This window comes from Triplophysa dalaica, chromosome 1 (assembly GCF_015846415.1).
Source record: "Triplophysa dalaica isolate WHDGS20190420 chromosome 1, ASM1584641v1, whole genome shotgun sequence".
Lineage (NCBI taxonomy): Eukaryota > Metazoa > Chordata > Actinopteri > Cypriniformes > Nemacheilidae > Triplophysa > Triplophysa dalaica.
The window spans coordinates 14,659,476-14,686,478 of record NC_079542.1 but is presented as its reverse complement, the minus strand read 5'-3'; the positions used below and the strand labels follow the sequence as shown (position 1 = coordinate 14,686,478).

Here is a 27,003-nt window from a genome sequence, read left to right as displayed (position 1 = left end):
ATTTGTACTCAGTGTAAATAGACACTCGGTTAATGAAAATGTTTTAGCAAAAATAAATATAACATATTTTATTAATGTGTCTATTCACAAATATCCATTGAAAACATTAATAACATTGTTTTTTTTTTTAATAACGTAACTTGATAGTTCTTCAAGAACAGTATAGTTAATATTCATATAGTTAATATATTAATATAGTTAATATTTATGTATAACATATACTTGACATACCTTATATACATTTGGGACCACTTTTGAACATGTTTTCAACATATTTTATTGTAGTGGGGATTGTGAAATCTGCCTAAAGTATGTGTTTAACTTTATTTTTTATATTTGCAATGTGCAATGTGTGAAGTCATCATTAATTGATGACGCTAAAGGGAGCGAGGATATAAGCCATTTCATTTCTTTTAATTCCTCCGTATGGTCTTATATTTTCTGTGTTGCAACATTGCACATCCAGTTGTACTTAGAACTTTTCTGAAAAATAAAGGATAGACATAAAACTAAAACGATGGGGATGACTAAAATATGACTAAAACTAAATTGAATTTTAGTCAAAAGACTTTAATAATAAATCAAAATTTGCTGTCAAAATTGACACTGATCCTAATTCCTAATTGCCCATTTTTTCAGTGACAAATCTGCACTACAGAAGGTTCAGTTAAGCCTTAAAATGTAAAAATTCTTTATTCAAATTTAAAAATTCTTAATAAGTATTCCAACTAAAAAGTTCCTAAAATTGTTCATATTTTGAAAATAAAATTTCAGTTCAATTTTTTTATTTTGTTCAAAATGAATGGGATATGTATCATATCGTGAACCCAGCATCGAATCGTGAGCTGAGTGTATCCTTACATCCCTAGCGGTGAGTCAAACTAAAGTGTTTTGTTGGTACAATTACCAGTCTGGTTTCCGGCAGCATCATAGCACTGAGACAGTGCTCATAAAGATAACTAATGATATTCGATTGAAGTCTGATTCAGGCAAAATATCAGTTCTGGTTTTACTAGATCTCAGTGCTGCTTTTGACACGGTAGATCACACCATACTCCTAAATAGGCTGGAAAGCTGGATAGGGCTTTCTGGATTGGTACTTAAATGGTTTGGGTCATACCTTCAAGGGAGAGGTTACTATGTGAATATAGGCAATCATAAATCTGACTGGACACCCATGACTTGTGGTGTTCCACAGGGCTCAATTCTTGCTCCGCTCCTCTTCAATTTGTATATGCTCCCACTTGGCCAAATAATGAGTACCAAAGTACCAAATTGCCTACCACAGCTATGCAGACGACACTCAGATCTACCTAGCCCTCTCACCCAATGACTACAGACCTATTGACTCTCTTTGCCAATGCATGGATGAAATTACAGCTGGATGTGTCAAAACTTCCTTCAGTTAAATAAAAACAAAACTGAAGTCATTGTTTTTGGTAACAAGGATGAAACTAACAAGGTAAACACATACCTTGACTTAAGAGGTCTAAAGACACAAAGCAAGGTAAAAAATCTTGGGGTCATTTTGGAGTCTGACCTTAGTTTCAGCAGTCATGTCAAAGCAATAAGCAAATCAGCGTACTACCATCTCAGAAACATAGCCAGAATCAGATGTTTTGTCTCAAGCAAAGATTTAGAGAAACTAGTCCATGCTTTCATCACAAGCAGGGTGGATTACTGTAATGGACTCCTTACAGGTCTTCCCAAAAAGACCATCAGACAGCTGCAGCTCATACAGAACGCTGCTGCCAGGATTCTGACCAGAACCAAAAAATCTGAGCATATCACTCCAATCCTCAGGTCCTTACACTGGTTACCAGTTACTTTTAGAATCAACCCCAAAGTATTATTAATTGTCTGTAAATCACTTGATGGTCTAGGACCTAAATACATCTCAGATATGCGCATTGAATATAAACCAATCAGATTTCTCAGATCATCAGGATCGAGGCAGTTAGAGATAACAATGGTTCACTCAAAACAGGGCAAGTCAGCGTTTAGTCATTACGCCCCCCGTAGCTGGAATCTGCTTCCAGAAGACATCAGACATTCACCAACAGTAGCTACTTTTAAATCCAGATTAAAAACACACTTGTTTAGCTGTGCATTCACAACCTGAGCACTGTCCTGCTTTACATCAACTGAACTTCTATTTCTTTTCTTATTTTTATTTGCTCTTATTCTTTTTATATATACATTCACATTTTTTATCAATTTTATTGCTGTTTTATTGTTTCTTAAAATCTAAAGTTTTTGTGATCTTAAATCATTTGCATTTTAAAGATAAGACTTATTTCTTTCTGTCAATCATTTTATGTAAAGCACTTTGAATTGCACTTGTGTATGAAATGTGCTATATAAATAAACTTGCCTTGCCTTGCCTTGCCTAATCGGCGCCTATGTCCATAATGTAAAAAACACAAAGGGATATTGCGATGATGTATTGTGTGCTCGTGCTGTAGTTCCGTCCCCCCCTGCCTGCCTCCAGCAGCTCGTCTTTTTAATCGTACTGCTGTATATCACTTTTATAAATTTGATCAAGCTGAATACTCTTCGAAGATACGTTTTATGCAATACAACTTTATAGGTTCTCAAGATTAATATGAGATTGGCAGAAACTGCGTTTGTTACCCGATCTTTAATTAAACTAAGGAGGACAGGCACTGGGGGAGAACTAAAGGATAAAAGATTAAAAAAGTTCTTAGCCAACAGGAATGTATCTTGACTCACTTCCCTTGAACAAAAGAAAACATTCAATAGACCAATAAAAATAGGGTAGCAAAAGTATTGAAGAAAAGTGTGTGTGAGTATTTCTGTCAGTGTGTGTGTTGTGAGAGAGAGAGGGGCCTGGGGTTAAAGGGTTCAAATCCATTTACAGGGCACTTTGAGGTTCAAAACCATTACCCAACAATTTGGTACTGAAGTCAAGAAGAGCTTGGTTGATCCTCTTTCTTCAGGCAGTATATAAAGCAGACATATTACTCTGTATCATTTCAGACAAGGTAAAGCATGCTGAAACAAATAACCTAAACTCTGGATATGAACAAACATATCCTTTACTTTTTTCTGATTTGCAGCCATTTGACCCCATGTACCAAAAATAATCAATCAATGATTTGCACGCATACACACTCTCAATACAGCATACATGCGCTATCATGAGAAATTATTTAAATGAAACGTCCTAGTTTCTTTCAGGGTGAATAATTGTGTGTAATGTGTTTATGTGTCAGACACGAAGAGAACAGTAGTGTGTTTCCGCATGGCTACTTTGTGTATATTATATGGTCTGTGGCTGACAGTAATGACAGAACACAGATGACTGCCTTTGCCCGAGGGTGATATAAGGTTTTCCTTTACTAACCATTCACACTGAGAGGTATACTTAATCCGGCTAAACACTGCGCTGCCAACCAATGCCTAAACCACACACACACAACTTTAGCCCAAAACTTTATGAACATCTTATGATAGACAGGATGAAGAAGGAAAGATGAAGTTTAAATTCACACTTCCTCCACTTGTACTGATAAGGTACAGAGAGAAATGTAAAGTCCCCGTCAACCAGAAGTTGCGATCATTTTTACTTCTGTATTCTGACACATTTCTGAGTGAAAAGGAATTTCAAAGGAGAAAATGATTGGCCGTGGCTTGCGTTTTTCACTTCAAATTGATTGTCTGTGTAAAAACAGCTGTTGCATTGATTTTGAAATGAATCTGGGATTAGACTGACAGTTTCAGGGGAGGAGTTAACGGATGCTCCGGCCAAGCCGTCTAATTTACGTCATTTGAGATGGATAGTCATTTCAGGGCGGAAGTGCAATTTTAGATTTTAACTGAAGATTATGAGGGTACATGAATTTTAAAAAGAAAATGACCCACATTGACATTTAAACACTATTAGAACATAATTTCATGAAAAAATTTCACTGGGACTTTAATACTGAAGGATTTAAAGGAAACAAGCTCCACTTTTAATCCTCATCCTTCAGTCCTTTATTCTCTGTGTGCTTCCCAGCTTTAATGTTAATGTCACTGTAATAATATTCAGACATGGAAGGAAGGAGGCAGGAACCGGCAAACATTTAAACAAACATTTAATAAAGTAATAATAGCCGGCGGCCCCTCACGGCACGGAGCTGCTAAACAGCTTCTAATTATTATCCCTTCTCCATTAACCCTCATACATCTCCTGCTCTCTCACCTGTGTCATTTCTTACATTGCTCATTCAAATCAGTGATTTGTTTAAAAGCTTCTATTGCCACTGAGCTTCCACACATCCACCTAATTGAGGCCATAATAAGTGGAAGGTGACATTAGATCATTAAAGGAGGATCTAAACTATTCATTATGTAGTCCTATGTGTTCGTGTGTGGAAGGATATTAGATGTCTGAAAGATGCTGCCTTCCCAGGAAGAACACAGAACTGTTTTGCACACACATATGCATATATTGCACATTGTACATAATTGCATACTAACCTATATATTACATATATTGCACAGCACTTGCAGTTTTAATATATAGTTTAACCTTCCCTTTCTTTTCTTTTCTTTTCTTTCCAATCTCAATTTCTTATTCTATTCTATTCAGACAGTCGAAAAAGCATTTCACTGCATGACATAATATCTATGGCTGTGTAAGCGACGAATAAACTTTGAACTTGAATGTAAAGATAGGAAGGCAACAAACCACAGAAGCATCTTTCAATGCATATAATAACTAAGTATTTCAAACAGGCATCCTCAGAGAGAAACAGTCAAACGTCATACATTCAACATCATAAAATTGGGCAAATGTTGGGTAAATTAATAACAAAGAGCCTAGAAACATTGATTAAGTAATTTGTCATAAGCATTTAATATGGCATTTGACTATAGAGAAATGTCAAAGATATGACCTTAGGGCTGAGCCGATACAGCGCGTATCTCAGTAAGTCATTTCTATAATCCTCTCCACACATAAAAGCTTTGGCTGACAGGGAAATCCAATTAACTAAATTAGTGCGAAGCCATAAAGGCTTGCTTATCTTATATACCGTAAGGACGCACAAACTACTCTTTTCCAGGAAGCAATGAATGAGGCAGTCATGTTTAGATGCGCATTCATAATCAAATTAAAGCTGCCATAGTAATAAAAATGTTTGTAGGGTTGGTGACGTGTGGATTAAATAATACTTGTAATAACGTACATGGCACAAAAATCTCCCGTTTTTATCAATGGCATTGGACCTTTAAGTAAAGTTACCAGAAAAACGCAATGCAAAATCCAGTTGGTCAATTTTGTAGTCACATCACTTCGAGTATCAACAATATATTAAGTCACAATGGCAGAGAAATGTGCTAAAAATGGGACCTTTTGGTCAGAGTCTAGAGCCCCAGAATTATTTACACAGGAGCACTTATCATGGTGGCACATTTCAGTAGTGTGTGTATGTGTAAGATTTACTACCAGGTACTTGAAGTCCTTGAGATACTAGTGAACGCTAGTGGCCTTGTCTTACACCATTAATCAAACACACACACATTTTTAAGAACCATTGTGGGTAGGGAAAACCAACCCTTTAATATAGTCACAAAATAACGAAAATTTCAGTTAAATGTGTTTTATTATTATTATTTATATTTGCTTCAGTTTAACATGTTATTATAATAATTTAAACGTTATTATACAACTGATGAATTTCAAAAGACACGTGTTTAAGGGCTGATTCACATTTCGCGTTTTTTCCGCGCAAAAAATCTAAACTTTTCAGAAACCTGTGACCGCACCGCAGGTCATGTGACAAGAACCAATCAGCCAATAAAGACAAGCTCAATGAAGATGGAGACACAGATGATCACAGCATAGCTAAATCTAGTAGAAGCGTTATTGCAAGGTATTTTCAGTGCATATAATCCATATATATTTTGTTTATACCTCCTCGTCTCAACAGCCATCTTGGCCCATGGTTGCTTAGCGACAACTAAATATCTTCTTTTGTGTTCTGCAGAAGAAAGAAAGTCATACAGGTTCGAAATGACAAGAGGGTAAGTAAATGATGGAAAATTCACATTTTGTAGGTGAACTACTCCTTTAACAGCGGTTGTTCACAAAATTTCATTTCAAAACCACTTCCTCTGATTGTTTGCAGTAAAGGTTACTTGAGTTAAACACAAGAACAGCTTGAGAGTTCATTATAGTTTGGAGTACTGTGCTTTACCATTCTAAATTCAAATCACAGTGTGACCACCCGCTGTCTCCGGTCCTATTATCCAACTCACTACAATAGGGATCACAGAGGGAATGAGCAGTCCTTGTTTTTAAAAAGGTGCGTAAAGAGTTTCTGGATGACAAATGTTTCTAAGTAGAGCCATTGATATCTAGAGCCATCTGAGAACTAAAAGGGTTCTTAGTAACACAAATTAATAATTCTAAAGGTAATTAACCACAGCAAGCTTCTGTCTTCAAACATGTATGTATGTTGGGGCTTTTCAGTTTCAGTAATGTGTCACAAAAATCATAATACAAGAAACAAGTAAGAGCTAATTACACTTACATATTAAGATTTTACATTTGTAAAGTATGTACTTTCATATTTTCAGACAGAGCCAAAAGGCCAGTCTTGTAGTTTAACTCTAACAAGCTCTTAAAATCATTCTGGCATCCTGCAGTAATGCACCAAGGTATAGTACAATAATGCATTGTATTACAGGAACAAGCGAACTATACCATCTCTCCTGAGTTCTAACTGCAAAAAATCTCATTTAGTGATTATGCTTTTCTTCTTCTGATGAAGAGATTGATGTCTGCTGTTCTGCAAACAAATTTCTACGTTGATGGACTAGTGCAAGTTGACATCGATTCAGTATCAACATCAGCTATTCTCAAAACAGGATAGCGGCAATTCACGGCAGTTAACTGACCAAAAGCTATGCAATATCATCTGTGCTATTTTTATTCAAGACTATCTCTTAATCTTGCAAACAAAAGCTCTAAAGCATGTTATGATATATATTTGATTTTGCAGACACGTTGTTGTTCATGTTTTTAACAAGAACTGAACAGGTTATATAAAACCTCCTTATAAGGAATACATGAAAACAGGCAGGAGTGTAGTCATTTCCTGTTTTTAAAGAGATATCTACTCGCATACACACGTATAAACACACATTTATTGGGCCAGTAAAGTGAAGATGACAAGGAAGGAAAGCTTCATTTATCTCCCTTAAGGCCCTTTAACTAGGTCAAATAGCGTACATGCATATTGCAGTTATGTGTTTGTGTTATGAGCATGTCTCCAAAATTGACTCAACGGAAAAAGAAAACTAAAAGAAACTGCTTGTAACTTTTTTTACAGGTGATGGAAAATGTCATTAATGTAACGTTATGGAACATTTTTAAAGAAATCAATGCTCAGAATAAAAAAACAGAGGGATGGAAGAACTGCTCTGCTTCCTGTGAGACTTGCAAAAGCCTTGATTCCGCCTTCATGAAAACTGTTGGCTTTCAACAACAATCCAGCAGACGTCTAACATGTCTGCTCTCAAGTCAACAACTAGACAAGGGCAAAATATAAAATCTTTCTTTAGATTCTTTATTTCTGTTATAGCCCTCAACCTTCTGTATTATTATTTATTATAATCTGCTCTTTAAAGTGGTGATTTAACGCTGTTTCATGCATTCTGACTTCTTTTCAATGTTAAATGTGCTGGTTTTTCATGCTTGACATGGTCAACTTGTCAAAAAGACAAGTTGGGAGTATGACATAGTATTTCTGTGCTCGTTACACTCCACCAGTGTTCGTGTAGGTTTCGGAAAGTTTTTTTCTTACATGAAAATCCGAGACCTGCTTTCTATAAAGATCGGATGTGCTGCGTCAAGAATGGCTGCGCTGTGGACCTGCAGCTCATTACTTTTGTGATAGTGAAAGTTGTGTGTGTGTGTTTTAGTGATGGATATTATAGAAACGGTGGAAATAACGCTGGATTTACAGATCGTTTGAAACTGATTGATAGAGCTGTCTCGGTGCTGAAAGATGCCGGACATGAGCCACACACGGTAAGTGAAACTAAGTCATATGTCTGTGTTTTGTTGGCGCGTACGTGCATAGTGTAAACAACACAAAATTCAATCCACAGTTATTCATGGATAATGTGATGATGTATTGTGTGCTTGTGTATTGTGTACTTGTGATTTAATTCCTCCCCCCCTGAACACCCCCAGGAGGGTTAACGTGTGAAAAATATTTAACACAATTAATTAAGCATCCTCTTATTTTAACATCCTTTGTCTAGCGTTACACTTTGTAATCACGCTCTTATTCGTGTACAGGCTTTTTTTCTTTTCGACAAACAAGAATATCCTTAATTTAAAGCCTGAAAAATAATCTGCCTGCACATGGGACTGTTTAATGTGGTGCTGTAAATGGACCTGCTGCACCTAATCTAATCCGTTTGCTAATGACGTTAATGTGACGTAATCACCTCAGGGGAACATTTTTATATTTTGTCACCTACACTTATTGATAACATACATTATTTCTAATAATATATTTTATTTCTGGAAATCATCTTGCGACCCAGTCCTCGCGATCCCCACTTTATGCATCCCTGATCTACAGGCAACCGAAAGACCTCAGGTTTCCTCAGGTGAGTTGATAGTGAGTGTGGGAAAACATAAAATAGTTTCATTGCTCTTTTAACAGGTTATTTACTTATACTTAATGTCAATGTTAATTAGGAACTATTCAATTAAAATCATATAATTAAAAAAGCACTTTTGAAGGTCCATCAGTCTGAACCTGTGATGAGCACAAGCCCATGAAAATGCTTTTCTCAATAATGTACTAGTGCATAGGATAATTTTATTATGCAACTATGAATACAAACTGCTGTGTTATCAGTGCAGGCGTCTTTCTGTAACATTTTCTGCTCACCACAGTTTTTATATTACTGGAATACAAACACAAACCAAAAATGTGCTTTTGGCTTGGCACTCTCAACATCTGCAGTTAAACTGTTCGACACATTAATAAGAAACGGCCTCTGCACCAGCTGTTGATGAACACATACAAAGACCAACTCTCTTAAACATAATTCCTCATTCCAGGCTCATAACTGTCATTGATATTTTTCAATCTCTCCAATCTGTCACTGAAGACATTCAAATGTCATAATGCATATCAAACACATTAACCTAGTAGCAAGTTTAGCTTCGGCTTCTCTTGCTTTTTCTGTCGACTGCTTTATCTGTCTTGCTTTGAGTGTTTTTTTTCACTCCTGGGGAAAAGCTGGATGTTTTAACAAAGTACTTCGGTCAGATAATTGACTGGAGTTGTTTCAGTTCGAGTCAGGAAAGCTGTCTTTTAAACAAGTCATTGCATCTCTACTCTTGACCAACGTTTTTGAGGTCAATACATTTTTTTTACCTGAATGGCACCAGCTGTATCAATATGTTACACATTTGTGCAATTAATATCCTACACATTTGATCCCTGCATGTGTTACCTGGGAATCTGGCTCAAACTCATCATTCATTTAGCATTGCCTGCAACATTCTCCACAAGCTGAACTACAGGAACACAAATATGCAAGAGAGGGACGTGAGCTACCTCAATTACATTTAAAGTCTGAGTAAAGTGACATTAAAATATGTGTTCTGAGTTTGTCACACAGCAGAAAAGTGAAAATTTGAAAAGCAAAATTTGAATGGAGAAAAAACATCCAAGTAAATAAAATAAGTTATCAAAATCTTGGAAAAATAAGCAGGACTCTCTGCTCTCAAACGCTCGGGGGTGTCCACTGTTGGTGCTGAAGCCGAGCGTCGCTCAACCAACGTCGAGTCCCCAGCCCAGTAGGCTATAAGTGAATCATGTGAATGTGTTTTACGTGAGGATTTGAATTCAAACACGGGCGATATTCATCAATAGATAATTCACGAGTTCACCAATGCAGATAATAATTGCAGGTTAAAAGTTATGCGTATTTGCCGTGCTGTCCGGTGAGATGGCTGTACAGAGAATTGGTGAAAAACTGTTTAACGCTTTTCCTCTTTGTAATGTGTTTCAGCAATACATTTCTAACATCTATGATGTGTTTAGAAAAAATTCTCAGAATTCTCTTTACCCGGACTTTAAAGAAATATTTTGTCAAAAAAATGTACTCATCAATGGCATTACGAAGCTAGGAAGTATCATAATAATATTAAAGGACGTGACATACACCTGGGATGGCATTAAGGTGAGCAAATTATGAGAGAATTGCCTATTTCTAGTGAGCTATTCTTTACAACAACTCACATCTCATCAGAACTGCTTATAGGCTAACATCGATATTGCAGTAGGATCCGATGACTTAACATCATCACTCCAGCCACTGATCAATATAACTACCACAACCATCACATGCTCTACCTGAACTATAAATCAGTCACGTCATTGATATACTACATACTGTAAATAGGCGAATATAAGAATGGTTTTAAGGCGATGTTCTTTTTGTTTACTAAAAGTCACACACAAACACACTTTATTGGGTGCAGACAGACAAGACCACAGCAGCAATTGCCTGGATGTCTGAGAACTGGCTCTGTTTCTTGATATGTTTGGAAAATGTATACACACTGAATGTTTTTCGATTAGACATGGATGGAGGATGAATTCAGGGATTGGTAAATACGTTAAGCTTCAAAGCTTTCAAAAGATACCGAATATGTCTATGTTTTGATCTCCAAAATTTGATTTGATGATGCAATATTGGACCCACCAATGAATGTCAATATTGGACTCACCGAATAAACATGCATCTGACTTATAAATGAATTATGAATTATAAATGAAACAGACATTACATGAGAGTGACTAAAACATAATAAAAGTATGTGTTATAGTAAAACAGTCATGTAATATTTATTTTCATCGGACTAAAATATTTCAGCCCATGAAAATATTTGTTTCTTTATTCTTCTTCTTTTGTGTTGTTTTGTTTTTGTTATTTAAATCAGCATCTATTTGAAACAGCTGGTTACTTAATAAATTTTTATTCATATCAAATTATTTAATTTGTTAAATAAAAAAATATTAAATAAAAAAATATGCTTTTTTAACCTGTTTTTGTAACAAAAATTCAGTACAGTGATAATGCTGTATACACCTAAGCCTAATCATATCATATGAAAAACAATACCGTCATTTTACCACCTACTGTACTACATATGAATACGCAGTTAACACATATTCCTGTATAACCTGTGGCAATGCACTGACTTCTTGCAAGTCTAAACACACAAAATGTGATCACACAGATGTAGATTACTCTATGACTATGCTGTGTTGTTGTGGTAACATAACAGTTCTTCAACAAACAAGACTTACATTCTTTTCCCAGTTAAACGGACCGTAATAAAAGCATTCTAAATCTATGCATAATTGACATGTCTGACTACATGTCTACTTGCGTCAGCTTGGGCGCAGCACAAAAATGCATGCTCATTACGGTCAATTAAGTTTGGCTGATTAAATGATCCTAGAAGCATAAATACTGCACAACACACAATTATTACAGTCTGAACCTGTAAACAAGTGGCTGGGTTAATATAATAAAATATTAATAATATAGTCCACATTTGGAACAGACACAGTTAGTTAAGTTTTAGGAAGAGAACTTATGACCAAATATAAAACATTTGACCAATTTTAATGGTGCTGCAATGTCCTCTGTCCAATATGAATAGCAATTTTAATCACAGACAACTCCCATTTTCATATTTAATAACGTAATTACACAGTCAGGAAAGAAGCACACAATGAAAATGTGATAGTGGAAAAGAGCTGAAGGACAGCATTCAAGATCTGATACCTTCAAAATGTTTCCATAGTAACATGCTGACATTAGTGATGCAGCAGGCTAATCATTTTAAGATAAAGCTTCAAAACACAAACACACGCATACCTTTTCAAAAGACATTATATGCAAATTATAGCGTTGGCTACTCTGGGAAAGGATGATGGGAAAATAAGGTAATTGGGGCGCTCGCATCGTCAACTTATCCACTCCTCATAAGCCACAAACCAAGGCACCAAAGCTGGATCTCTCCATCTCTCACTCTCATTTTGTGTGGAACAGGACATAACTTTTACTATTTAAATGGGCAGTGGACATCCATCTGCTTCTGTTGCTCCCTGGCCCCTTCCTGAAGTAAGTATCACTGTGCATGACTTCATCTATAAAGCATTAAATTGCGCTACAGTAAAATAAATATTACTGAATCTATAGCTGTGAAAATGTATTTATTTGTAAATATATGGTATGTAGCTACAAATAAGTGTAACTATTCTTAGCTTGATTAACACTCATTAGTTTTCCATTCTAACATAAAAGGAACATTTAAAGTGATAGTTCACCCCAATATAAACATTCTGTCATCCTTTACTTACCCTCCTGTCATTTCAAACCTGTATGACTTTCTGACTTTCTTCAGCAGAACACAAAAGAAGATACTTTCTTCAAAATATCTCCTTTTGTCTTCTGCAGAAGAAAGAAAGTCATACAGGTTTGAAATGAGAATAGGGTGAAAAAATGATGCCAGAATAATGACATTTTTGGGTGAACTATCACTTTAATAGTTCTTTGCGATGAGTATGAATACGTGAGAAAGTCAATTAATGCTGCGTATAAACTTTAAATCCAGTATCCTAATACCTTGTTTGTGTTTACAGGCCCAAGGAAGTTAAAACACTTTCATCAAGTATAAAGTTGTGTTTATGCTTTACAGCTCAGAATACTGTTTATAAATGTCTTTGTATTTTGCTGAATGTGAAATTTACCTATTTGTCAGTTATGGTGACCCATAACCTAAATGTGACCTCTGCTTTTAACCCATCCAGTGAGTAGTGAACACGCGTACTGCAAGTTGTGAACACACACACACCCGGAGCAGTGGGCAGCTATCACTGCAGCGCCCGGGGCACAAACAGGGGTAGATGCCTTGTTTAAGGGCACGTCAGTCGCTACCTGCTGGCCCTGATAATCGAACTGATGACCTTCTGGTTACGAATCCGACTCTTTTATTGTTGTGGTTATTAGAAAAATCAAGAATATCCTAATGAAATCGAGAGTGAGGACAGTGTGTACCATGAGGTTGAAATGTACTTTAGATGAATAATCAGTATTGACGTGAGTTTCAACCAAAAGATTTAAAACTGCATAATAAATTTGTGCACAAAAACAAGCCAAAAAAAACAATCTTAACACACAAGCACACACAACACACTGTCTAAAAGTAAAATAAAACAGAAAGGAAAAAGAAACAAGGAGTTCACAAGAGAGGAAGTGTTTGGACAGCTAACTGTCCTTTGTTGAGCGCCACAGTGCTTGTGGGTTTGCGTGAGTGAACTAAAAACTTTCATTTCCCTTGAGCCAACCTCTGCTAACCCCCCACGGCGTGACTTTACACACACATACACTCACTGTTATAACTTCAGAGCTATCTGAGAGGATTTGTAACACTCACACAAATCCACGGAGACAAGTTTACAGCTTCTTGCTATTCCAATCTATCTGCCTCATCACCCATTCCATCTCATTCACACTAGAGGCTCTGTTCTAAAGTCAGTAGATGCTCTGCATTCAGCGCTTACGTGTGGGTCAGTGCACATCAACAGGTACAAAAAAAATCCTTTTAGGTGTCCTGAGTGCAGATTATAACAGCTAACCAGCTTCTGTTTTGAAGGGGGACGCATCTGGTCCACTCTAGCGGCCACTTTTAAAGTGTAAATGAACAACTGAAGTTAATAGCACACAATAATCTGCTGTTAGTTAGCCAGCTATGTTTGAGAATAGTGCATGAAAATGTTTGTGGTTGAATGATAAACACAGTGGTTGTGAGTAATTAACTTTTGTCAATGAGTAATTAGCTAAACTATAAGGAAAAGGACCTCCTACTGGGTACCATTATTCCAGCCCTGCAGAGAAAAAGAGGGAATGTCGGAGAAAGAAATGGATGAAGAAAAAAGAACCGGGAAGGAATTGAAAACAAAAGCACGGCTGGGGACCCAAAGTCCATTGTAAGCATGCGAAACACACAAGACCCTCGGAGCACAAAAGACACCTACCGGAAACCTCTGTGACTTTCACTAAAGCATGGCTCTCTTTCACCTCCCCTCCCTCTTTTCACAGCTGTATTCACTGAAGCAATGCGGAGCAATTTAAAATGTGATTCTGTCTTGTCTGAGGCACAGCATTACCTTGTTTTTCCTTTGTTGCGAATTGAACAGCTTCAGATTATTTACAGTGTAACTGTTTATTCATAAGTGAGAGGTAATGAACAGTTAGCTGGTCATTACCGCAAAATAAATCATCCTTCATTATCCTGCTTATTATGTGGGTACTTAACAAATACAAATTGAAACAAATCAAATCACTTTTATTGTCACATCACCAACAGCATGTGTGCCGTGGTGAGTGAAAAGCTTGGGAGCGTGACTCAGACAGTACAGAATACCATGATTTCCCATGATTTAAATTTAGCACAGTGTATGGATACATAAATTGAGATTTTGATATGTATAGTGCAATGACAGATATAAATTTAACACAGTGTATGAAACTGCTTGGACGATGGTCAAATATAACATAGACTGCAGAATGATCCAGATTGTGTCAAAATCAACAATTGCAAAAATCAGAAAAATAAAAACTAATATTAAGCTTTAATAATGAATCAGTAGACGCACGGTCCTGTATATGGAAACAAAAGACATTGCACGCATACCTACCCAGAAGAACCCCCTCGTCCCTTTTCTTCATAGCTCTATTCATGCTTTCTTAGGAATTCATTCAAGGACAGATAAAGCCTGACTCAAGCTATCCATTCACTTATCTGTCATGCCATAAGCTCAGAAGCCAAATTACACAGCAAGTGGTGCGGGAACTTTCCTAAAATTCAAACCAGTTTATTCATTCCACATTGTTCTCTCTTGGTCATTTCTTATCATGTTTTCTATGTTTTAGTGGTGTTTTCATGCTTTTCAAATCATAGTTTTGCATCTGTTTTTCTGCTCTTCTCTCCTCTCTTGGTATACCTCTAAATGGCTTTAGGATCTACTCCCTTTACAGCAGTCACTTAAAGTCCACACTGAGGGACCTGAAGGTCAATGGAGGTTCCACTGACTGCCTCTATAGCACCTGTGTATGAGTCTGTGTGTGCGGGAAGCTGTGGTCCCTGGCATTTTGATGGATGATGAACTCAAAACCAGGCTGTGTAGTAGAAACAGGGTTGTGCATCAGTGCTGTGGTCAGTTAACTTGATGTCTCCCTGATACCAGGAGACCTCATTCTGTCTCGGCGGTATGTGTAAGTGCGGGTGCGTGTTTAAATAGTCCTCACAAAACAGTGAAACATCTCGAAAATAAAACTGTGAAGATAGTGGAGGTAAATAAAGTTTTGTGAATTGCTTGAATCACAATGTATATTAACCTAATCCTCACACACATCTCTAGACATATATTCTAGACAATATTAGTTTTATTAGTGTAAAAATCTATGAGTTTGTCCTCACTAATACAGTGAAACAAATTCGCAGTAAGCCTAGGATTGTGATATGTGGAAATACACAAAGTCATGCTTTGTGTATTCCATCATGCCTTTCTTAAGTGCACATTTTGGTCACACACCCACAGGTTCAGACCAAACAGTCATAATGTGAGAATGAAGCTTTAGACAGGCTTATTACGCAAAGATTTACAGAAATAAAGAGAGGGATGGAAAATATGTATAAGGGATGTACAACTCTTATAAAGCCAGATGGAGAAACCACAACTATCTGTAACAAAATCTTAACCCTAATAGTAAATACTTGGAATTAAACAACTGTCAGTAAACATATCTGTTTGGCTTCATAATAACAGAAAAAGTGTCTTTATTTTTGAACTCTTGCAGAGAAAATAAAACAGCTAACAGAAAAACAAGTACTATACTGTGACGATCATCTTGTCCATTCTCCTTTCAATGAGACAAATTGAAAATCCATTAAAATCCTTCAACTGATCTATTCAGCCAGCTCCCTCTTCTCGTGCATTTTCTAGTTTGATGCTTCACAGAAAATCATGCCTTAATGTCTTAAGCTTCTCTAAAGCAAGCCAAAGGTGACTGTGGCAAAGTAAAAAAATCCCCTGAGATGTTTATGTACTGACGTAAAAATATTTGAAGATCAACCAGACCCAGCTGGGGGAACACAAAATCACATATTCCATGTTCTGTCTTTCTTAACTTATGCAACTTATTACCATTTAAATCAGACTTTTGGAAAAATTGGAAAGATAACGATTAATAGTCTTAAAAGTTGACTGCAGGGATGAAACATCTTTCGGATGTTTGCTTAAAACTGTGAGAGTGAACCAGAATTTTATTGATACTTCACTTTTACTCAGGAAGGAGGAAAAACAGAGGAAAAAAAGTTAAAGGAACAGTTCACCCAAAAATGAAAATTCTGTCTTCATTTACTGAAGACATTTAGAAAGATATTTTGAAGAATCATCAAGCAACAGTTCTGGGGCACTTTTGACTATCATTGAAATATTTCAAATGGTAGTCAATGGTGGCCCAGGACTGTTTGGTAACAAGCATTCCTCCAAATATCTTTCTCTGTACTCATCAGAACAAAGACATTTGTACAGATATGGAACAACTCAAGAGTGACTTTTGGTGAACTGTCCCTTTGAATTAAGTTTTCAATGATGAAGTTTGAGTTTAACAAAGTTGTTTATTAGTATGCAGATATACTTTATTGTCTTTACACATACGACAGTATCCACATGCACCTCTACTCTACAAATACCGTAGGTGATTTTACCAGTTTGACCCCAGAGAAAAAGTCCACTTGTTTTGCTAAAATTAGAAATACAGTTTTTGTGTAGAGAGAGAGAGAAACACCCAACAAGTGTTCAATCCTATAAATAAACCTTTTCTGACACACAGCGCTGCAGATGTCCAGCACACACTCTATAAATTATACTTTATCTGGGCCATGATCAGAGAGGCAGCCATATTACAAGAGCTATAAAAATCAATAAAAATCTCTCTATAAGAAGAATGAAGTTACATGACGGCCCTGAGCTTTGAGCAGGCGAGGAACAGCACAATCTACAGATGACCAGTGCTATGATAAATAGATACGTAGCACACATAACTCGTAGTGCTGCCAAAACATGCCAAGATATAAGAGATGGATGATCTTAGGCCAAAGACATCACCAAGGCGTCGTCGGATGGTCTACCCTTCAACCCTGGCCAAATAAGATATTTTGAACTTTACATCTGGTGAAGATCTCCACAGGGAGATGCATTGTGAAGTGATGCCTGTTGTTGCAATTCATAAATTGACAAAAAAATGATCTATTTCAGACATGAACTCTACATGGAACTCCACAGAAAACCCCCTATGCATGCAGCAGCATGTTGTCTTCCTAGTGAATCACATTCAATAGTACCCTTTGTTGAAATTTATGTAGGCATAGCTATTTAAAAATATTGTCATATTTAAAAATGAGTAACAAACATAATGTTGAAAATAAAATCTTACAAAGAAAGAGAAATTGAGAGCAAAGACAGAATAAGGAGTACAGGACAGGGTGGGATGTGACAAAGAGAGACTGAATACAAAACTAACCCGACCCTTTGGATGAACTACGACTCATAAAACAATTGTAAACAAACAAATCCTTCTGATGTAGAGTATGTGTTAAATATAAGCTCACGTACTCATTAAGCACACTTCCATCTTTGAGTTCAGATTATGAAAAGAAGAAATAATGTATAATACTATTTGATGTCTTAAAGGAGCAATGTGGGATTTTTAGGAGGTTCTATTTGTAGAAATGCAATATAATGTACAAAACTGTTTCTTCAGAGGTGTATAAAGACCTTACGTAATGAACCGTTATGTTTGTATAACCTCAGAATAAGCTATTTATATCTACATACAGAGCGACCCATCATAAATTGAATTCACCATGTTGAGCCGCCAAAAATGATGCAGGGAAAATGCAGGATATTTTAACAAAGCTTTCTGTTAAACACACTTCGGGTTGAGGTCGGGCTTAAAATGTAACTGTAATGGTCGGGCCAGGTCTTTCGTTTGAAGCCTGTGCAGACCTCTAAACAGCTCTACAAAGCGTGTTTCCTCTTCCTATTCGTCTACTCTTCGGTACCTAGTCCGGTTGTCCCAGACTTAAAAATGTCAACTTACTCCTAACTGCTATCTTACTGTCAGATCAATAGCCTTTAACAGCGTTGCTATTTACTGTTAGATAGCTCTGCCCTCAAACGTGCTGTGCAATGCAAGCATGAAATGCTAAGCTTTATCATAGCTTAGACCACGCAAATAATAATGCAAATGAATAAAATAAGCAACACGAGTATATACAAGCAGCACACTGGTTCCTGATAAACAACAACATATCTTGGTTCTAACAAACAGAAAAAATGTTACTCGCATACTGATCCAAATCAAAGCAACCTCCTCGGGGGGGATTTTAAGACGATCTTTCTCTCCAACGACTCTCTGCTGGAAAGTATCTCCTTAGATATCTATGAGTATCTCTGCTAAAAGCCTTAAGCCTTAAGCCTTTATAATAGTAATGCAGGTCCTAGCTCTTGCCTGACTTTTATCCTTCTTTTCATATTTAAAATCCACAGACCCTATATTTTAGGTAATAAATAAGACATCGTTCTTTCTACAGTATTTCGGAACAAAAGATGCATTCTATCTAAAAGCGAATGTTCACCCAGACCTGCCTGAAAAACCTTGTGGTATAAGTCTCATTGTGTCGCCGCCGCCGCAGCCATATTGTGGAGAAGCTGTGTGTTTCGTTGTGAAAAGAAAGCCTCTTTGTTTGGCCTTCCATAAGATGAGACAACTAAAAACAAATGGTTACATTTTATTTACACTCTTCCAGAACAGTAAAATCTGAATATTCAAGTGTGTGCAGGGCATTTCACAGATGATTACAAAAGGTAGTAAAGTTGACGCTGAAAACCATGTGAGAGAGATTTGCATTTATTCTTCCTGCATCGACATGAATGAGGCCAGTTTGTCTCATTGCGGTCTGTTGCGGTTGTCAAAAGTAGAAACGTTAAACGGCATTATGAAACTAGAGATACACATTATGAAGAAACTTGCCTGCAGCAGTCTGAGGTAAGGACACAGAAATATATTAGCTCAAAGCCAATAGTACCAATCTACACGGGTTCTCCCTCACTCACTTACCGCCCAACAACGAGCATATGAATGTTAATTAAGAATACAGTGGATCTTTGGAAAACATAACAAGCCCTTTACTGATAGGGAAATAGTAAAAGGGTGCGTAGAGGCTGTGTGTGAAACACGTTTAGATGGAATATAAAGACATATACTTAAAGAAAATATTAAACAGACCCCCCTTTCAGCTGCAACAGCCACAAGAAGAGATGGTATGTTATCAGAGGATGTTCAGTCACATCTTGATGCTGCCATTTGTTAATCTCAGTTCAGAAGAAAACAACACTTTAGTTTTCTTTTAAAGTTGTTAATGTTGAAATGAATTTATGTTCAGTTCAGGTTTAGAGATCAGGGCATTTTGCTCATTTTACTTCATTACATTGTTGTCAGACATTGTTATGCCGTCGTATAGATATGATATGACATTGTTTATTTCTTTGGTCTGCCAAAAACAAGGTAAAAAAGGTATTTTATTGTCCGGACCTTGGCTGGTAAGGAGGGTTTGTTTACTGGAACTCAAGTGATTTTAGTTGAAGACTCCTAATGTAGTCCTTTAAAAGCGAATTGTGTTAAAGACAATATCTCTCTTGGCAATGAACTTTGAGCTTTCATTTCATGTCATTTTGCAGGTATTATTTATGCTCTAACAGCAACATTACACAATAACTAAAGGTTGAAAAATAGGATCGCGGGGAACGTTCTCTCAATATTTTTTAAAAATACCAATCCTTTACAAACTGTTCAAGTCTCGCTGGCAAAGTTGATGTATCGCCTTGATCATCTTCATTTTCCGGATCAGATTCGGCCTTAAATTTATAAGGAAAGTACCAATGACATTTTATCACCGTCAGTACAATTGATTGGGAACATGATGTTCTGAATATGGTAAGAGGCATTACATTGTCATCACACGCTTTTAGTTTTCGACCAATCCCTACGCACTGGTTAACTGGCCAATCATAGCACACCTCGCTTTTCAGAGCGATGAGCTTTGATACAAACATGTAGGGTATGTGGAACATTGTTGAATCCTTTATACACATTGTATTACATCTAAAACAGACGATAATATTCATTCTAGCCCTGTAATTTGACCCCTTTTAATGTGTTTGTTATGACATAACTCCTGACATTTTTAATCAATTAGATCATTACACGCTGATATATGAGTGTCGACATGCGTTCACACTGTTTGGTCCACGTTCTGAAAGTTGTCTGAAAACTTCGATGATCAAAAGATTGTTTTAGCAACATGGTGTAGAAGCTACAGAACACAGTGAGCCCGCTAGCTGTATGTGTGCTACACTTCTATATTACTTCACAGGCGTTATCAGATTGTAGTTTACAATTCAGAATATTATACATTTACAGTTTGACAGTCTTTGGTTTTCATGTTATCTGATCAAAGAGGGAGACATCACAAATCTCATATGTCTGTCCTAGAAAATATCACATCCATTTAATGAATTGATTTTGAGGCTGCACCCTGTCATTGTACATTAAACCCAGCTTAGGTCATTGCTGTGGTTTTTTCTACATAAAATAATCCTATTGTACATAATGTTAGGAAGATTTTATGAAAATATAACATTAATATTAAAATATAAATTATTTGATATTTCTATAGTAGAGTTTTTTGTGATTGTCACTGTACCATCATTTTTTTACCCCTGATTTTTGTTTTTTTAAATAAACATTTTTTTTTTAATAAAACATGATGTGAGTTTAATAGGAACAGCAAAATTACATTTCATGCAGTCTGTTATGTTGCCATGTTTGAAAGTAAGCAGTCTGCCAAGTTGTAAGTCCGAAGGTGAATGAATAACAAAGTTATTGGCTTGTAAAAAGGGAGTCAACTCTGAATCAAGCAAACGAGACGTGAACTAATCTGAAACTCTAACCGCTGTACATTAACATGTACCGTTATTTCTGGGGTATTACAGTTTGTTTATCTATCTATGAACTTGGCTTACTTAAGTGTGTAACAACTTCAAGGAACATTTAACCAACTTTTTAATAAAATAAACAAACCATGAAAGTAAAATACTACATAAACATAATAAACCATAACGTAAAGTCCAGGCCTGGTCCTCTCTTGTCGTGCACTCCTGTCCCTCGTGCTTTTATGCTTCCGATCTCCTCCGTGAGAGATGCAAGACCGGTGCAACGCGCAGCTGTCGTTCCCTCACGGCCCTCGTCCTGCCTTGCTCGTTACAAAGTGTTCAATCTATTATCATCTATCTATTATCTACTATCGTCTTCGGATGTTTCCCTCGTCAGACACGGGGTCAAACTGGTAAGGTAAAATTCCCGACATATAAATCTATAAACTTCATATAATATCCAACCACCTGTAAACCGTAATAAATTACCTAGGCGTTCCATTTGCGACACATGCTGAACGTGTTTGACCAATCACAGCAGACTCCCGTAATGATTATAGACACTCTGTGTGCGTCAAATGCTGTGTTTGACCAATCACAACAGACTACACCATCTGACCAATCACATGACACTACTCTAACGGATAGGAGGGGATTAGACGGATGAATCGCATGAACGAATCCTATGAGAGTCAGTCAAGAAGTAAGGTAAGAATAACTGCCGATTATTACGACATAATAGTGTTTAAACACATTGTATGTACATGAACTTGCTGTTGGACACTCCATAAACCAAATTAGGACCTTAAAAATCATATGTTGCTTACTCTTTAATTAAAAGGCTTTTGTCATTTCAAATAAATTAAATTTTATTATATGAGAGATTAATATTTTAGTTAACAGAACTTTTTGTACTGAAATCAATATCTCGGCACTAAAAATGTATTATCGTAGATTTTGGTGAGCTTATTAGGTACGTTTACCCTACATAACAACGGTTGCAACTATCAAGTATGAATAAAGAAACTGAGGACAAGTGGGCGGCTGACACTGTTTCTATCAACTGTGATGTTTGACTTTCAGAAGTGTCTGAACACGTTCACTATTCTTTCACCCTTAGGATTTATATCTGTAAGAAGGAGGAAACCAGTGGTTATCACAAGCCCTATCGGCTAACACAAGGATGTTTCACATAAAATATAATAACCATTACATTTTATACTCTTGTCTTCCCTACAGTGTGATGTTTTTCTCATCTGTATATGTAATACAGATCAACTATTTGGCGAAAAGCTACAAATGAGAAACGTTTTGTTCAAATCCAATGTTTTGTTTTCTTCTTCCATGGCCTGCCTGTAGTCCCCATCCTGCCAAGGTCTCTAAAGTAGGCTATTAACTAGGCCACTGAGTTCTGTCGCAGAAATTTCAATACTTTATCAAAAACACCTATATTAAATAAGAAGCGTGACACCCTTAACATCTGTATACACCTAAAGGAAGAATTAAAGTGCCATTCAGACAAACAGAGAGATAATATTGTAACACTCTCCAATAAGTATATAGACCTATTGCTAAAAATTTGTAACATGAACTTACAATGAGCAATACAGTATTTCAGCATGTACATATGTTAGTTAATGTCAATGCACTTACTCATGTTAGTTCATGGCGCATTAACTAATGCTAAAAGTTACAACATTTGATTTAAAAAATGTAGTAAATTCTGAAATTACATGAACTGTATGATAACAAATGCAGTAGAAGTATTCATTAATAGTTCATGTTAGTTAATGCATTAGATTTAACGATCATATAAAGCGGACACAACTAACAAGGAAATGCCTTGGAATTTATGACTCGATGAGCATTAGTAGACAACTCAACAACAGCGTATTTCTTTCCAAGAAAGTGTACATGACTGCATAAGATAATACCAGTTTATTGCTTATAACTGCTTGAGAATAACAGTTTCAGTGCGGTCACATTCTCGTGTTTCGAGGTAAACATCCTTGCGCATATGATGAAATGTAGAAACACCATAGACCCAACATCGGCTGCAATGATGAGCGGGTAAGATGCTTGAGGGCAAATAGGCTAAGTCAAAAGAGACAAACAACCCTGCTCGACACAGAAGCTGAAGGTGCAGGACTTTCCCACTCGTGATCTGTGTGTCGGCACACAACGCTAAAACAGATGCGCGGATACATCGCCTCGGGCTCACAACCACAACAACTCACAGTGCAGGAGAACCACACGGCGCTCAACAGCGCAATAACTCATTCATCATAATGCAAAATGAATGCATCAAGAGGAGGCAGTTATTAAAAATACATGTGTATCAAGCAAAGACAGTTCCCATGAGGGAGGCAAGAAAGGGAAGTAACACTGTGCAACCTGTACTAGATGCAAAAAGTATTACGACAATGTGATTGTGTGTGAAAGCGCTGTAAATCTCTGCTATGCGGAGAAACTTCGTTTGCTGCTCGTTCAAGGTGTAAATACCTGTTATTCCACACCAGCGTGGCCAATACAAAAATTACAGGAAATAAAACTGCAACTTTGAATAAGCGAGAATGAACAGCACTCACCTTCCGCCGTTAGTTCTCCTCGGGTGATCTGGAAAACACTTCCCAGAGCATGCAAAACTAGCACAAATCCCACAAACAGATCAACTGTCCATGATCGCGCCATCTCGGATATCCACCGAGGCAGAGTCCTCGGTTTCTTTTACTCTTCCGTCGCCCGAGAAACGTGAAATAAAGAGAAAACAACTGCTAGACGCGAGGCATTGCGCGCTCTCTCGCGGACTCTGTGTCTGGTGGTCTGCGCGCTGCTGTCTCCTGCTGCGCATCTACAGCTACTGCCACACACGCGAGAGCGCGCGCTCCTGTGAGGAGGAAAAGGATGCGAGGGGGTTGCTGCGCTCCTCCTAACTAGTTTCAACATAAATCTCTGTAGAGTTTAAAATAAAGAAAGACGAGACAATCCAGTACGCATCCCACAGTCAGTATTTAACATAAAAATGAACAGAACATACATGGCACATGATGGGTCACCTGACCTTGTCTTTCATTCACTGACTGTAGGCAACATTACAACATATGCATGTTTTAGTATTGTATGTACCTTGTCTGTTTTTGAGACTCGAACCCACCATTGGACTTTGAAGAAACTGCTCAGCTTTTTACCACAGTGACGTCTAGCTTAAAGCTTCTCCTGCCATAAATGGCTGATTTGATAATACTCATTTGAAGTTTATTAATCTTAATGCATTTGCATAATGTAATTAATTGCTATTTTATAGCATGAGTAGTGTTGTCTGATTAAGCAATTGTTATCACAGCGGTACTGTTCAACTAGGAGTGTTGATAAACTAGGCATTACTTGTAGAAACACTTTTTCGAAAAAATGTTAAATGACCTTGCCGACATGCCAGAACCCTTCCTGAATAACACATATAAGAATTATTGATTCACCATCAGCTCTTAACAATTATAAATTCAATATGGCTTACTAGATTCTTGAATCTGTCCATTTATTCCTTACTTCTTGTCCCTTGAGAACCAACTGTATGTGCTGGCAGTGGGGTGGGGGGGTCATCAATGTTTGGGATTGGGACTGGCAGGCTTTTCCCCACTGTCTGCCAAGCAGCTCCAGCGGGAGTCCCCCTAGACTAGAGGACTGAGACGCTGTAAACTGTGCTTGAGTGCTAACCACCCCCCCTCTGCTCTGTTAGACCTGGAAAAGTAACCTACCAAAAACATTTCAGGCACCGCATTAGCATTCCAATTTAAACACCCTTACAGTGTCGCATCTAGAGCCAAACCACATAGAAACACAGACTGAAAACATTGGTCTTGGATCAGAGGAGCTTGATTTATCAAGCTCGTGTTTATAACAGATCTGCTTTGCTTGGGGTTTGGAGGTCCGCAAGGTAATGTATTTCCCAGGAGTGCTCATTTTTGAATTTCAGAAGTGAACGCTTTGAAAAAGTGAACATCAGGACCATCATATTTTTTATAAGGTTAAGAGTAAATACACTGTTTAAAGTATTTTTGGTGAGTGTCGGGCCTAGTAGTTCATTGTACATGGTTAAGCGATTGTAATGCATGTGTTGGAATAAAAACATATCAAAAGAGAATAGACAAAATGTTATGTAGCCAAAATTATAACTCTGTCAGAGACCTGGGACTTACACTAGTTAACACTTTCCTTGACAGAGAATTTAACTCCTTCATCTGTTCATCCACAGAAAGAATGTGAATTTGTGTATTTAACAAAACTTTGAGAGAAAAATGCCCCCAGAAGTTAACTACAGTAAATCTGGCTAAACCTTGACCATAGAGATGTCTGGGGTCACCCTCGATTGGAAAAATAAAGGGAAAGAGACTATTTGTTTTGGTTTTCTTTTATGGGTATGTGAGATTTATATTAGGGTCATATTTATAAATATACATCTATGTCTTGGGAAACATGAGTGGGTGTAAGTAAGAGAATGACTGCGACAAACCTCCGGGGTATAAGAGAAACAAAGATTTCAAAATGTACAGTATAATATGAATTGTACCACAACACGCTTAAAACCTTTGGTGAAAAACAACAACGTGTGGGTTTTCTCTGCTTCTTCCAGGGAAAGACCAGAGTATGAGACTTACATCAAATGAGATGGAGGGATAAAGACAGGAATTTGAGACTGGACTAGATTAGGGTGGCAAGCTACACATTTCTTTAAATTATAAAGGGACTCTATTAAGTACGGCAATGGAACACCTCTGTGTAAATGTGCGTGTGTGTGTATGTTTGACGAATTATATAATATAGCCACTTATTTTCAAACTTCATTAATAACATCACTGGTAAACGTTTTATACCTCACATGTTGTTAGCGAAAGGATCTTTCCACATATACGTATGAATTCTAGTTAAAAAAAGGATTAAAACCAGTAACAAACAATAGCAAAATGAACAAAGACTTTACAAATACAGTAGTTCACAACATTTGATGTTTTCAAGTTAAAGATATAAATCTAATCTAAACCACAAATTAATCAAATGTCCTTTAAAAAATGAGCATATAGGTTCTAGATTATTATTTTATATTGACAATAGTAACAACACTTGGAAAAATACTGAACAACTGAATGGGATTCTACAAAGGATGTTGAATTGTATACTAAAACTTTTAGACTGACACAAATCTAACTTTAAATCAGAACATTGTGTATTTCCATGTGGTACAGTTTCCAGAGGGAGAGGCAATGTGTCTTGATGCTCTTTGTGAGCGGAAGATTTCCACAATGTTCCAAAACAGCTTTTGACCAAATCCAGAATTACATGCTTCGCAAAACATCTCTGACACTTTTCTTTTATTCACATTGCTAAACTATTTAATTCCTTCATTTTTATTCTCTATTATATCATTAAAGTTCTTGCTTCAAAGGTTTTTGAATTCTGGTAAAAAAGACAAAAATGCAGGACTGCAGATAAAAAAGATTTGAGAGATTTCAAATCAATATTCATTTTGTTTTAACTCAACATTTAAGCTTTTCTTCTGTGTTCTGGTATCCAGAGCTCTATATGCCATTGAAGCATATCAAATTGGCTTGCATGACTTCAAGATAAAGAATGTATTCAGACTCCTTACATCTGTTTTTTTATTTTGAAAAACTGCAGAATATAGTGAACTAAACGTCTTGTCATGTTTTGCTTTCATTTGTAGCATTCAATTTCATTTTATCATCTGTCAAAACGTGGTCTGTCTGAGTCCAACTTAAGGCCAAGTGGTGATTGAACACACATTTAAAGCAATGAAAATACAAATTTCACAACTACAAAGAACAGGATGAAAATCAGGCTATGAAAGCAACACAGTCCTCCGAAA

At 36.8% G+C, this 27,003-nt stretch overlaps 1 protein-coding gene across 1 annotated transcript in view; it reads right to left on the bottom strand.

Annotated features, from left to right (window-relative positions):
• plxdc2b (plexin domain containing 2b) overlaps window positions 1-23,988 on the bottom strand; it is a 50,383-nt gene extending 26,395 nt beyond the window's left edge. The window contains exon 1 of the mRNA XM_056752239.1: window positions 23,711-23,988. Coding sequence (XP_056608217.1) covers window positions 23,711-23,813 — 103 coding nt within the window. The 5' untranslated portion in view covers window positions 23,814-23,988. The remainder of the gene's footprint in view (window positions 1-23,710) is intronic.
• Window positions 23,989-27,003: the final 3,015 nt, after the last annotated feature.